Source organism: Temnothorax longispinosus, chromosome 8, assembly GCF_030848805.1.
Source record: "Temnothorax longispinosus isolate EJ_2023e chromosome 8, Tlon_JGU_v1, whole genome shotgun sequence".
NCBI classification, from domain to species: domain Eukaryota; kingdom Metazoa; phylum Arthropoda; class Insecta; order Hymenoptera; family Formicidae; genus Temnothorax; species Temnothorax longispinosus.
The window spans coordinates 800,203-813,842 of NC_092365.1; the positions used below are offsets into that span (position 1 = coordinate 800,203).

At 42.9% G+C, this 13,640-nt stretch overlaps 2 protein-coding genes across 2 annotated transcripts; both read right to left on the reverse strand.

Annotated features, from left to right (window-relative positions):
* Nucleotides 1-48: 48 nt before the first annotated feature.
* Ap-2sigma (adaptor protein complex 2, sigma subunit) lies at nucleotides 49-1,608 on the reverse strand. Its single transcript, XM_071785926.1, has 4 exons — nucleotides 1,449-1,608; nucleotides 944-1,093; nucleotides 696-869; nucleotides 49-512 (listed from the first exon to the last, which is right to left on the reverse strand). The coding sequence occupies exons 1-4, from the start codon at nucleotides 1,449-1,451 to the stop codon at nucleotides 411-413; spliced, it is 429 nt and encodes a 142-aa protein (XP_071642027.1). The 5' UTR covers nucleotides 1,452-1,608; the 3' UTR covers nucleotides 49-410.
* Nucleotides 1,609-4,399: 2,791 nt separating this feature from the next.
* Nucleotides 4,400-11,859, reverse strand: LOC139817665 (beta-1,3-galactosyltransferase 5). The gene is made up of 2 exons (XM_071785913.1): nucleotides 11,249-11,859; nucleotides 4,400-10,939 (listed from the first exon to the last, which is right to left on the reverse strand). Exons 1-2 carry the CDS (start codon nucleotides 11,379-11,381, stop codon nucleotides 9,837-9,839), a joined length of 1,236 nt encoding a protein of 411 aa, XP_071642014.1. The 5' UTR covers nucleotides 11,382-11,859; the 3' UTR covers nucleotides 4,400-9,836.
* Nucleotides 11,860-13,640: the final 1,781 nt, after the last annotated feature.

Consider the following 13,640-nt stretch of genomic DNA (forward strand, 5'->3'; position numbering starts at 1 on the left):
GAGAGAGAGAGAGAGAGAGAGAGATATGTAACAAAATAAAGAGAGGCGTTTCACGTATTCTTCAGTATGTATTTACAGGATTTATTATATTATACTTAAAACACAGGCGATATATACTTTCTATCTTTTCTTGCGTCTACAACGGTTTGTCATGTTTTGAGCGCTGTTGTTTTCTTTTTCACAAGTCATAACGCAAAAATCATGTAGAAATTATCGTACATCTCATTTTCTTCGTAAAACAAATAATTACTGAAGATCATCTAAATGATATCGTTACATAGAGTATTTATGTACGTGTCTTACGCGACATAATCTACACGATAGGGATGCATATTAAGACGTGTTAGACGTATGTTACATATTCAGATCATGCATTTGTTAACACACAAAGCTGGAATTAACGAGCTTGTTTATTCCAAGGAATTTAACATCAAGAGCTGCTTTAGCACTTTAGTTTGGCTCGTCTCTCTGATCTCACCTGCTAAGAACATTTCGTCTACAACGGTGTACACCTAAAATATAGTCATCATTGTAATCAAATAATGTTACAGCTGGCAACTATAAAGTAATAAAATTTCACAAGATTACATTTAATCAATTGAAATAAAGGAATTACTGATTCTCGCAAATTTCATTGGACACTCGTAAGAAATGATGTAACAAAAATATCCATCGGAGAAGGAGAGGAATAATACCTTGTAAAAATTAAAGACTAAATCCAACTCGCATACATTGTGGAAGTATTCGTTCAACACCTCCACGAAATTATGTATTGCTTCCAAGTAACAGAGATTGTTGTCGTTAACATCGACGCAGATGCAGAAATATAAGCCTGCATACCGCCTGTACACTATCTTGAAATTGCGAAACTGAAACGTATACATAATTTGACATTAAGTAAAGTGGGGTGTAATGCGAGAGAGCGGTGCCTTGTCAGACCAACCTCGACAAAGTTTGTATGCTTCGCATCTCTAACGGTGACCACCGCGTGAACTTCCTCTATCAACTTCTGCTTCTCGTCATCGTCAAAGTTCATGTACCACTTGGCTAACCTAGTCTTACCGGCCCTGTTTTGTATGAGGATAAACCGTATCTGTAAAGAATAAACATTTCAAGCTTATATAATCCTCATTTAGATATTGTTAATTCAATCATTCGCACTATGATTGTGAATGTAAAATAATTATCAAAGATATGTTTCTTTATTTTTCAATAGGCGACTTTCATGCAATGTGAATGCAACATTATAATCTATTACTTTTCTTTTTATGATTGAATGTTACATATTACATCCAAGTTTGTCAAAAAGGTCGTTCAACCACCTGACAGAAGTAACGAAATGTCAAATAAGCGAGATGACATTTTGGAGCATATTTCTTTTTATGTGTTCTTATCGATACCAAGAAGAAATATTAATCTGATTTGAAATTAAATATTTTTACACGTACCATCTTGAAAATTGATTTAGCACTCGACGAAATGTCCTACAAAATTTGAGTAAACATAAGATTCTATCAATTCCCCGCCCACCGATCACGAATTGTCACGAATGTATAACAGCGGCTGACAGCGGCCACTTTGGAGTCGAGATATGTATTCGCTGGGAAAACAACGCCCTCGCATAATTCTTATCGCAAATCAAAGGACCACCGAATGTTGATAACAATACTTAAATGATAATTAAAATAGTTTTAGACTTATCATATGTCGATAACATAATCAACAGACAGTAAGTTTATTCTAATTGTCAAATATAAAGCATATGAATAATAAAGTACATGAAGAATATTAATCAGCTCAAGACTTCACAGGGTGCGTTCCACTTAACCGCAACGTGCTTGTGAGCATCATTCGTCCTTGTTTAATATTTGACAAATAAAACGAGGTTGAAATGATTCTAAGAACGTTGCGGGCGTTAAATAAAACGCACCCATATAATGTCTGCTGCTTTAAATTTAGGCTATTCGCCGAAATTTTAACTTTATTCCTTTTTTTTTGTTTTTATATCGCGAATAAGACCGTCCTTCACATGAAATGATAAAATGATAAAATATTATTCGCGAATCAATATACATATAATAATAACAAAGTTTAATGATAATAATATAATTAAAACGAAGATATTTATACAAAATAAAATATATGATACATCAAGAAGTCAGAGAGATTATTCCCTTCGCCGTTAATTCGCCGTCGTCGAAGGTGGGATATGCTTTTAGTCTAATTTGTCGGCAGTGATTGCACACGCTCAACTTCCCGCTCATTATCGGGCAAAACGGCAACGGCAACCGTTGATTCCTAATAGAGCTAGAAGGAGGAACGGCCGGGTTGCGCGACGAATGTCAAATATTAATTTTGCCAGGCGCGCAGTACGCGCAGTATTTGCATTTAATTACCGCAGTTTGCGCAAACCGTGCCGTCTCTCCGCCTCCTCCTTTCCCGCGTCCCATCAGGCCTTCTTTCTCTCCTCCTCCGTCTCTCGCATATCCTCCATTTTACAACCCTTTCTTTCTCATTTCGAGACCGAAGGCAGATCCCGAAGCTCCGTTGCTCATCCGCAATCACTCGGAGGGAATTAATGCCGCTGGTTACGTAACGATAAATCGGAGAGATCCACGATTGAGAGACTTGAGAATCTTACCTCAGACTCGCGCGACTTACGAGAGATTTCGGTGAAAGTATAGCTTAGGATCTTGCACTTTCGGTCGAAGCTGAGTAGTTTTAACGTGTGTCGAATGGCAAAGAGATACACTTTCTACGTAACATTCAACGATTATACTCGGTTTTCTTATAACATCGTTTATGACATTTATATAGCACCGTGAAGAATAATTAAACAGAAAGAATTTCTGATATTATATTCATATTAATATTCAGAAATTCGCGCTCAACATGAAATAATAGAGTGATTGGATTGAGAGACGTAAGTCGCGAGCGAGCGATTCGTTCGAGAGTAAAAATCTGAACGAACGTATAATTTCCTCGAGTTTTTCCTCTTTCGAGAGTGAATCTGTCTTTCGGATGGAAAGACGCGAAAGGCGAAAGGCATATCGAACTTCGCGGGTTGTTGGAAAGGTACCGATGCATAACGCAGAACTGGAGTTACCGCTTTCGACTGCGACGAGTAATGAGTAATCCTGAAATTTTGTCTTCTTCACGGGACACGTATAATTTAATTGACGTTAATTTCTTAAAGATAAATATTAAAATTAGAAGATTTATGGATAATAAAATAATTCATTTTAAAGATGCTTATTAACATTATTATTATTATTAAATTGATTATAAATCAATTAGAGCAAATCAAATGGAAGTGAAAAAATGGTAATAAGGGTCAAGTCTGGTTAATGCGGCGCGTGTATTTTTTTTTATTGTAAATATGAAATTAATATACATCATCAATATCACCAATATGGGCGTAATCTCTTATGTCACCCGAGCAGTGGGAAGTGCAATTTCCAATAAAACACAGACATCAATTGATATGATATGTATTTATTCCCCAGTTGGTAGGCCAGAAAGTAAACAATCAGCTGACCTCATTACACACACCTCCATACCGGAAACGCTCTAGTTTTAAAAATCTAAACTGACTGACAAAGAATGTTAAGAAGATGTATGCTGAGATTCGTATTGGAACATCTGGAAATCGATAGTGTTATAATCTATATCGGGTGTTACAATCTAATCGGATCCTGAATAAACTATGCCAACTATGGCATTGATGGAAGACTCGACAATCCATAATCGACAAGAAACGCGAACAAGAACGAGTAATCCTGACGTGATTCCTTCGCGAAAGTTATACACGCGACATAAATTGCTCTTCTGCCCTTTATATTCGCGTCCCGTTGCCGAGCGCAGCCTCGTCTTACGTCGACTGACCTAGGCACTTAGGATAATAGAATCATATGAATTGTCGGCTCGTTACGATATCTGACAAAACGCCGCATCGCGCGCCGGCTCGCGAATCTCGACCGTTTTAGTCCTTTGCACCGGCACGGCGAGCGTATTTACGATAGCGATGACGCGACGGGAACGTTTATAGTTTCTTACGGGCTAACACGATGATTGCGAATTAGATGAATAAATTGCAACTGAATTACGCAACTAAGCTAATGCAACGTTAATGCCTCGGAGAGTTCTTACCTTAATTCCAATCATCGTGATTCAATCGCGACGTTGAGTATTAAAAGGATTGCGCAAATTTCACGCTATGATTATTTTCCTTGCAGGAAAATCCTCGATCCCGGATACGTCCGTTGACGTAAAGACCAAGATTTACTGCCGGAGAATGCGATAAAACATATAGATCATATTTTCAAATTATAACTGGATCGACTTGATTTTTTTTTACCTCTGCAGGCGGGACAGGATGATTTAAATAACGAGACGCATAAGTGAGTAAAGAATTTATATTTATATCTCCGAACGATGATATATTGAGCATCTGTCACATCCGAGTGGTACAATATAAATATATCGAAATAAAAAATACATATTCGAAGTCCCAAAACTTCGCGGTGAGAAGTGACGCGAGCGTTAAATATAATTGGAAAAACGCTCGAGAAGGCCGCGTTCGTTTCTTGAGCTCCCTCTGCGAGCGATTTGATTTTTCCCACCGCATTCGCGCTACTTAAATGCCAACAACATTCGCTGATCGCTAAAAAAGTGTCAACGAAATTGCGTGTAAAATCAAATCGCCTCTTGACGCGCACTCGCGACTCGCGCGAAATGTGCGTGAAATGCGGATATATCGATTATCGCGTTTTCTACTTCTATATATATTGCCTCGCAACTTAAAACACACATAATCCTACGACGATGGTCCAGGTAAGGAAACGGTCGTGTCGCTTCGCGGGACACAGAGCATGGATCTCGCGTAAGGGACACGAATAAGATTTTCAATGTCAGTGAAGATCGTAGTAAAATATTCTCTCCTCGATCTGACACGAATTAAATTCTACGTAGCGTTACAAAATTTCTCAGAGTAATCTCTGAAGCTATTGATAATGTCTTCAAAACTCTCGGATCTCTCACTAAATTTTGTGGAGTATTTAAAAATAGTTGAGACAATTGTACGAGATTTTGCTCGGCAAAGCTACTGTAAGGTCAGAAGTTACAGTCAACTCTTGTACGTCCGGCGCACTTAATTCACCCATTCGTCTTGCTTTCGTTTCGCAATGCGAATGTTAATTTCATTGACTGTTACATCTTAACGCGCACCGGATGTGTCCTACGCGAATTGCGTCGCCGTACATTTCGCAATGCGACAAAAGCGTGGCGAACTCAAGAGATGACCGTTTGATTTCACCATTTTAGATCATAATATACCATAATATATAATTACAATATTTTTTCTCATATACCTTCGCCTATAAATAAAAATCATAAAACGTTGTAATAATCGTGTGCGATTGCGCAAACAGGATTAAACTAAGTGCGATGATTACATGAAATCGCTGCGGAAAGGTTTGCTTCTCGCTCGTAGAAACGTAGTATAAATAGAAATCGGAGCGCGAAAGAATAAGCCAGGAAAAACTTGAGGCAGATAATAGGCGCTTTAATTAGTCACCTCGCGACTGTGCTGGATAACGTATAATAATTAGTCACGTATCTGCGGACACTTGGTGTGAGCGCGTACAAAAATAAAATGCGAATTATTTAGAGTAAGGGTCCCCAACCTATATGATCCGCGGGTCGAATCCAGCGCCCGTGAAATTTTATTCGGTCCATCCAAAAATTTCGACGTTATATATATTACAAAATGTCTCGATTAAAAAATTTTTTTTATATTATAAAAGTCTGACGCAACGACGACCGCAGACCCAACCGCAACAATTTATAGAACCGTGTACGATAAGAAATTATCGTACACGATACGTTTCTTTTTTCTCTTTTCTTCTTTATATATACCGTTGCGCCTTTGGTTCTGCGGTTTGGTCGTCGTTGCGTCGGACTTTTATAATATAAAAAAATTTAAAAATAAACGTTTTGTTCCATATAATTTCCAAAAATAAAACTTATCCGGCTTCTCGGTCATTACAAAAATTTTAATGTAACTCTTTTGGCAAAAAAGGTTGAAAACTCCGAATTTAGGGCACTTAACTTAGTTAGCCTACCGGCTAGAAAGAGAAAGAAAGAGAAAGAGAGAGAGAGAGAGGAATGGAAATAAATTATCTGTCGCACGATCGCGCGTTAGGGCCAAAGCACATATGACAGTCGTAGTCGTGGACGTAAGTAACGCACAAGCTTTGGCGTATCCTGATTTGTCAGGTCGAGGACTACGACCGTCGTATATCGCTACGCCATGTTATGTGATGCTTTGGCCCTTACGAGTGCGCGACAATTGTTATTTCCGGATACGCAATTACAACTGTTATCCGCGCAATTACAATTGGTATCTACGAATGATGATCGTGCGACGTGCCTATCGAGAGAACGCGTGTGTATGCGTGCGCGTATACAATACTGCGTACAATCTAGAGTATGTAAGTACGTATACTACGGTGCCGGAACTGTAACCAAAGGGGTCCTAACACGAACTTTGGGTTTGGAGAACGTCGAGATGCGGGCTCATCCCGCGACGATGCGGAGCCCCAGGCCCCAGCTCGCTCGTCGTTACTCTCCGCGTAGTTTCAGCGAGAATCTGTCTGCAGATCGTGCAACGTGCAAGACCACTTAATTCCGACGTCTCCGCGCTTTCTCTAAACGAGCATGTGCATCCCGCGTGAGTGAAGTCATCTTCTTCGGCGCGACGACTTATGACTCACACGGTCTAATCATCTTTGTTCCATCATTTTTTGCGTCGCTCGCAAGGTCGATCCTGTGCAAACGTCATTTGTCTCCTCCCGGCGAACGGACTAGGAGGCACGCGATCCCCGATCGCGTCAGGCATCGTCTTATCTCATCGGGTGTCGGAGTCTCTTTGTATTTTTCCCTCCGTGCGGAGGATCCTGCCTCACGATCGGGGACGGTGCGACGGTCTTCTTCAGACCTGAACGTAAATTATAATTACGATTTTGTTGTGCGGTAAAAAAGAGTCTCCCTTCGCCCCGCACGCACCTCAACATGTCGGCGAAGAATCATGCCAAGGACACAATTGGAGTATTACGCCGCGCGCCGACGAGCGCGGCGCGGAGCCTTGGCCTGATCTTCGGGGCTCATTAAATCGCGACGATACGCGCGCGATTTTTCTCACGGCGTTTCTCCGAGAGAAACCGACGACGTACAGCTGCTCCTTCGCTTGTCCAACAACATCGGAATCGATTTCGACTTTTAGAATTCTGAGAGAGAAAAATCGTGGCGCGATCGAGGGGACGCGACGTTCCCTCTCGTCCTTAGAGAAATGAACAAATGCGAATCCGATCTGTCTCGCAAAGTGATACTGTACAAACCCAAGCTATCGATTAAACCTACCCAGAACTCGATCGGTTTAGTAATTATTGAGACATTATAATCTGAGCGTCTCTATACTCGACGGTTCGCGTACAAATACACGGTCTGGGTCCCACTGCGCGTCCCACATTTGGTGTAAGACACTACTGTGTTTCTTGATCTCTTTAAAAAATCAGCGTTAATTTCACGAACTATTTCGTTAGAATGTTACCGGGGTAATTTCGATTCCTCGAAGAGCGGCGAAAGACGTTAGAAAAGCTAAGGAGCAGCGTAAAACAAAGACGACAATAATAATACGCTAAAATAAAATAATACATACACACATACATACATACATAATACATACGTATACGATAAAATAGAATACGTATTTTTTTTAAAACGCAGCGCGCTAGGAACACAACACGTGTAAGTCCCCATACGCAATAAAATATAAAACTACAATTAATTAGTGTGAGCGGTATCGGCGTGGACGGGACAGCGAGATTACGAATGACGCAACGGTTCTCCAAAACACTAATTTAAAAAATCACTAACAGAAGCATCAATAAAAAAAAATATTAAAAATATAGAGAGCAGTAAATTTATACTTAACAATACTTAATAAAAATCAGATCGTATTCATATAATATTCGTAGGAGACTCGTTAAGGACTCAACGACCGAGGATCTTATCAGAAAATAATCTCTTTATCCCGTCCATCCGGGAATCTCGGTCGACTCGACCGGCCGCCTCCGGCGTCGCGCTTCCTTTCTTTCTTCTTTTATATTTCATCGCGCCACGGGGCCCGAAAATCTCTCGTAATCGTGCCTCGGACGTATGGCACCGGAGAACGGAAGTATAGTACGATACTTCCGCAGGATACGAAAAAAAAGAGGCGATAACGAGAAACGCGCCTCGCCGAATGTGCGCGCGAGGAGAGGCCGATATCTCGGGCGCGCCAGTGCCCGCCCGCGTTATCGCGCGGCATATTATCCAGACGATGACTAGATAATATTCGGAGGGGGAGGGAAAGGGGGAAGGTGAGAGGAACGAGGTGGAGGGAAGTCGCTCCGGGGGCACTCTCCATTCATCGTGACACATTTATTTCGCATCTCGGACGCGCGGCCGCGCGCTCTCGATTGGCGCAATAACGCGCGACGCGCAATAATCGGCGACGGGATACCTATCCCTCTCGGCGGCGCGCCAACGGGATTATAATTAACGTAAACCACGCGTTTCCGCGAGCACGTTTCACCAGCGAGATATCTATCCGTACTTTGTCGCGAGCGGGGCTAATTGAAACAGACGGTGGAGCGCGATAACGGATAAGATTAGCGATTACGAAATCCTTCGGATGACACTGGAACGTAATTCATTCATTAGAAGATATACTTGGATGTTAAACTCCTAATGAAACGTCAAAAAGAAAAATCGTTCTCAGATTCTCCTCTTAATTGGGAGAAAGTACGTGATATCCGATACATCCTGTTAGATATCTACTTTGACCTGATTTATACCGTGGATCGCATCGGATGTCGTCGATGAGTAGGTACGCGTATAATCACACGCGGAGACCGCCGATTACACAAAGGAACCCCTTGGGAACCACGTGAACGGTAGTCCTCCTACGTTACGTTGTAAAAATATTGTCCCGCATTTTTTCCGCGCGCTTCTTTCAATGCCGGATGCGGCGTTGTCCGATTTCGTTCGGTTCTAAGTGAGGGAATGCTGCCGAAAATACAGAAAAATTATATACGTTTATTCGCTGGGAAACGTGCGACGAAAACGCGAGCGATCGTAATCTATTGTAGAACAGTTTAGCACCGGGACATGAAAAGAAAAGCCAGAGGTCGAGACCATCATATAGAACCATCATAGAACCACTTGTGACTACCTTACGCGCAGGAGACACCTCTCTCCCTTCTCGAGAAAATAAAATTTCTATACGTATTACAGGGAATAATATTTTACAAAACTAATTCTACGATAATAAAAATATGTCTTTGGAATTCAGAGAGAGATATAAAAGATACAAAATAGAGTAGATTCTGTCTTCCAGCGTCCGGGGATCCCTCCAGGATGAAAAGTTATCACTTGCGTTCGACCTCTGTTAGGAAAGCCTGACTGGTGTACACGATTGGGTGCATCGTGTAAAAATTTAAGCGGCGAGATATCTCTATGCCGTTTCGCGGCACGCAATTTCTCGCTGTATTCTCCTGCGTGCGCCAACTCGCACTTGAACAGAATGATGTATGCGCGGCTGTGTATGTGTGTGTGTGTGTGTATGTGTGTGTGTGCGCGCGCGAGGTCGTCAGTAAAACGACGGCTGGTTCGTTGGTACCGCGTCAGCCGGTACGCGTTTAACCGGCACTCGAATCGCATTAAGGCGGTAACGATCGCACCACTTGGTTCGCCAGGGTCAAGCGTAGGACCTTCGTCGCTTTCAGCCTCGCTGGTTATCTCTTACACTTACTCTTACCGTCGAGCAGCTTCTTCCAGAGATCGAACTGCTCGCTGTACTTGACCATGTGGATGCTGATGCCGCGCTGGATGTTGCAGGCGGTGTACTGTATCCGTTTGTTCAGGAACTCGTTGGCGTGCGAGCGTCGGATGCCGAGCCGGTGCGCGACGATGCCCGTGGTGAATACGTCCTCGAGCTTCAGATAGGTCTGGTCCAGGGCGGCGTCGTACAAACGGCGCACCGTGTCGCTCGACAGCAAGTACGCCGGTCCGGTAGTGAAGTCCGGGAATATGGTCTGCTGGAATTGCGCTTGCGACACGTAGTACTTGCTCTTGCGATTCCGGATTGGCTTCCACTTTCTGGCCAGTCGGCCGAATATCACGTTACGATCCTTCGCGTGCTTGTAAACGAACGCCAGCAGTCGCGGCACGTTGATGAACATGTCGTCGTCGGTCTTGAGCAGATATTTTACCTTGGGGCAGTAGGTGTCCACCCACTCCAACGTCGAGATGGTCTTGAGCGTGAGATTCGAGTACGAGTCGAGGAAGCGGCCGCGTATTATATCGTTGTACATGTTCTGTTCCTTACGCAGGATCGTCTCCACTCTTGGATCGAGGGAGGTGCCGAGCATGAAGAGCACGCTCATGTCGCTGCGCTGGCCAAAGTGTCCCCAAGTCTGCCGGATTGCCGTTCGCGCCTCGAGATGGGTCGGCGCCGACATGACGATCACCACTAAATCCATGTTCTTGCCGAGGTTCGGGCACCGTTCGGGGATCGACACGGTGTGCCCGGCCTCGTATATGGCACGCGCCGAATCGCTGCGAACCACGATCGGCGCCGACTTGGTCACGTTGATAACTTTCGCCGTCTGAAGCTTCTCGTTCGTGCTCTGCTTCGAACTGACCAACGTGCTCACGGAAGACGACGAGGACAGGGACTGCGCGCTGGAGGACGTTGACAGCGTGGTGATGAAAATCAAAGAATTATTACTAGCGTTGTGCGCTGCGTACGGGTTCAGAGACAGGCCATCCGAACTGGAGTTTCTCGACTGGCTGAGATTCACGTGCGCATGAAGGCCATCCTGGTATATGGAGTAACCTGGAATTCAATAATTCTGGATAACGGTCAACTTACAAACAGATGCATAAAACAAACTGTACAAAGATATTGACCACTGTGCTTAAAGTAAATGTTACAACAATACCCTTCTCTTATCCATTGACAAAAGAAAGTGTAAGAGAACTTATAAGCAACTTGAATTTGCAAATTAATAATTGACGACACAGAATCTTTTGCTTTTCATTCAATCGCCTTCCTTTGATCAAATTTATTATTCTTTTAAGAAACAGCTTTTTAATAATTTCTCCAATGTACAAAGAGAGACATATAAGAATTATAGATGCTCACTGGTGTTTCGTGGCAAGCTGTACTGGCGAACATCATACACGGTGGTACGGTAATACGCGTAGAAGGTCAGGCCGATCAGCGCGAGGATCAGGGTCTGCAGAAAACGACTCCTGAAATGCAGGTAGTGGAACATGACGAATGCTTGCTCTGGTCACTCTTCTCTCTCTCTCTTTCTCTCTCTCTCCTCTTTTGTTTTCTTCGCAACGCGGAATCACCGGCGAGGACTATATCATCGTGTACGTCGCGCGGCGGACGACCTGACGGCCGTCGTCGCTCCCTCGTGGACTCCACCGCGGATCGGAGCACCACTACGTCCCGCCGTACGACAGATTATTTCCATACTGCGCGCTGGGCCCCACTCGTCCGTCGTTTGCTCGTTTCCTCGCCGGGGATAGAGCGGGGGAAGGGGATCGCGGCCCTGGAGCCGCGCGAGTCCGTTCTGCGCCCCGCTTCCAAGAAGACGGGCTCGTCCAAACTTCCTCGCGCGTCACATCACACGGGGTGCAGGTTGTCGCGCACTCCTGCGCACTCCGACGTCGTCGTCGGCTCGGCGGTCCGGACTCCGGGCCTCCGGGGGCGCGCCTCTGCCGAGAGTGCCGAGGGGAGATACACTTTCGTCGCGCCAGCGGGCGTCGCGACGGGCCCCACCGACGGGGCGCCGTCACCGGCGTTACCATCGACGGCGCGTTCTCTGTTTCCGTCCATTCCCGTCAGATGACGTGGTGCACCTTCTATTCTATTATTGCGTAATACCGTCAGATGATGCAGCGTGCCTTCTACTTTTTATCCATCGGTCCATCGCTGTAACGTCAGATGACGCGACAGTTTGCGCTGTTTAATGTTGGAATTTTGCGCGTCTGCAGGGAGTGCGAGGACCGCGAGGACTACGAGTGCAAATATGAACAAGAACAATATTGTTTACAACATTGCAGTAAGTTTGGTTGCTTGCCACTACTCTAGTTATAAGACTATTACAGATTTAATTAATTAATTAATATTTCCAATAAGTAACACACGCTATCCATAGTCTGCGATCGGTTCTGTTCCGAAATGATTTCTTATGTGCCCGAAATGATTTTTTTATGAGAATTATGAGGAACCAAAAATTAAAGGACAAAACATATGCCCGTTATGGAACACTTGAGCTGTCATGTTCTCGAAATATTTAGCGTTTTATAAAATAATTTTTTTATAAGCGTTTACGTATAAAAAAATATGTCAGTAAAATGAGATTATAAAGTAGTACATAAATGTTGATGCCAAGCATTAAACTTGATTATAACTTTTTTTTTTATTTACAGTTGGAATTTTGCGCGTCTGCGAGAAGTGCGAGGACTGCGAAGTGCGACTGCAAATATGAACAATATTGTTTACAACATTGGAGTAAGTTTGATCGCTTGCCAGTGTTAGTTAATTAACTAAACATTAGTTTTCTTTCAACAATTATTAAGTTGCACTAAAAAAGGTATAGTGCATTCATGTCAACCATCAAAATTGTTAATCAAGAATTAATTAATTAAACTAATGTTCAGTTAAACCAACTAAAATGTTTTATTGCACGTATCGAACCAAATATTTTTTCGGATTAACAAATTTTTTTTCCTCAATGTGCGAACGTATACCGATGAATTTTTTTTATGTCTATTGAATTTGCTATTAAAGAGAGCTATTTCTCTTATATGTAGACTTAATAAATGTTGATTGAGATAAACGCTAAATTATAAGTTTGCGAAACTGTCTTCGTCAAAATGATGTTTTGGGCGTAATCTTTTCGAAGGCAATTTGATTGAAATATTGAACTAAATTAGATAAATAAATGCGAAATGTTAAGTATTTTTTGGCTAGATTTTAAACTAAATGTCTCAACTGAGACGTGAACTAAATTAGAGGGAATTGAATTAAAAATGACGGAAGTTGGAGAGAGATCTGTGAGATTTTAAAAATTTCCCGTATGCGAGGGTTGATTACGAATTTACCGAAAAATTCCGTCGTTGCTGGCGATGGTGCCGGATCATTCCGTATGCGTAGCTTCTTTCCGACTGTCGTTCATGTATCAGCATATATCCCACGGAAGCTTGTAGAACGCGATGAATGTTTAACGGTATCAGAGGCCGCATAACAGATGTATTGGCGTTACGTGCTTGAAATGCAATTCCCTCTTATCGCCGCTTTAAAAGTATGCCCCTCGCGGTATAATGCCGATGCTCGAGTTTTAAAATGACTTCGGACTCCGATAAACTTAATCGATTAAATCGACCGAATTGCCTCTGGCAAAGTTTCTAATTACTTAGTCCGTCGTCCCGGGTCTCTAAAATCTTTCCTTCAACGTGTCAAGCGTTGACAGAAAAAATTAGCATTTCTATTAGCATTTACAAATTACTACTTTATTTAA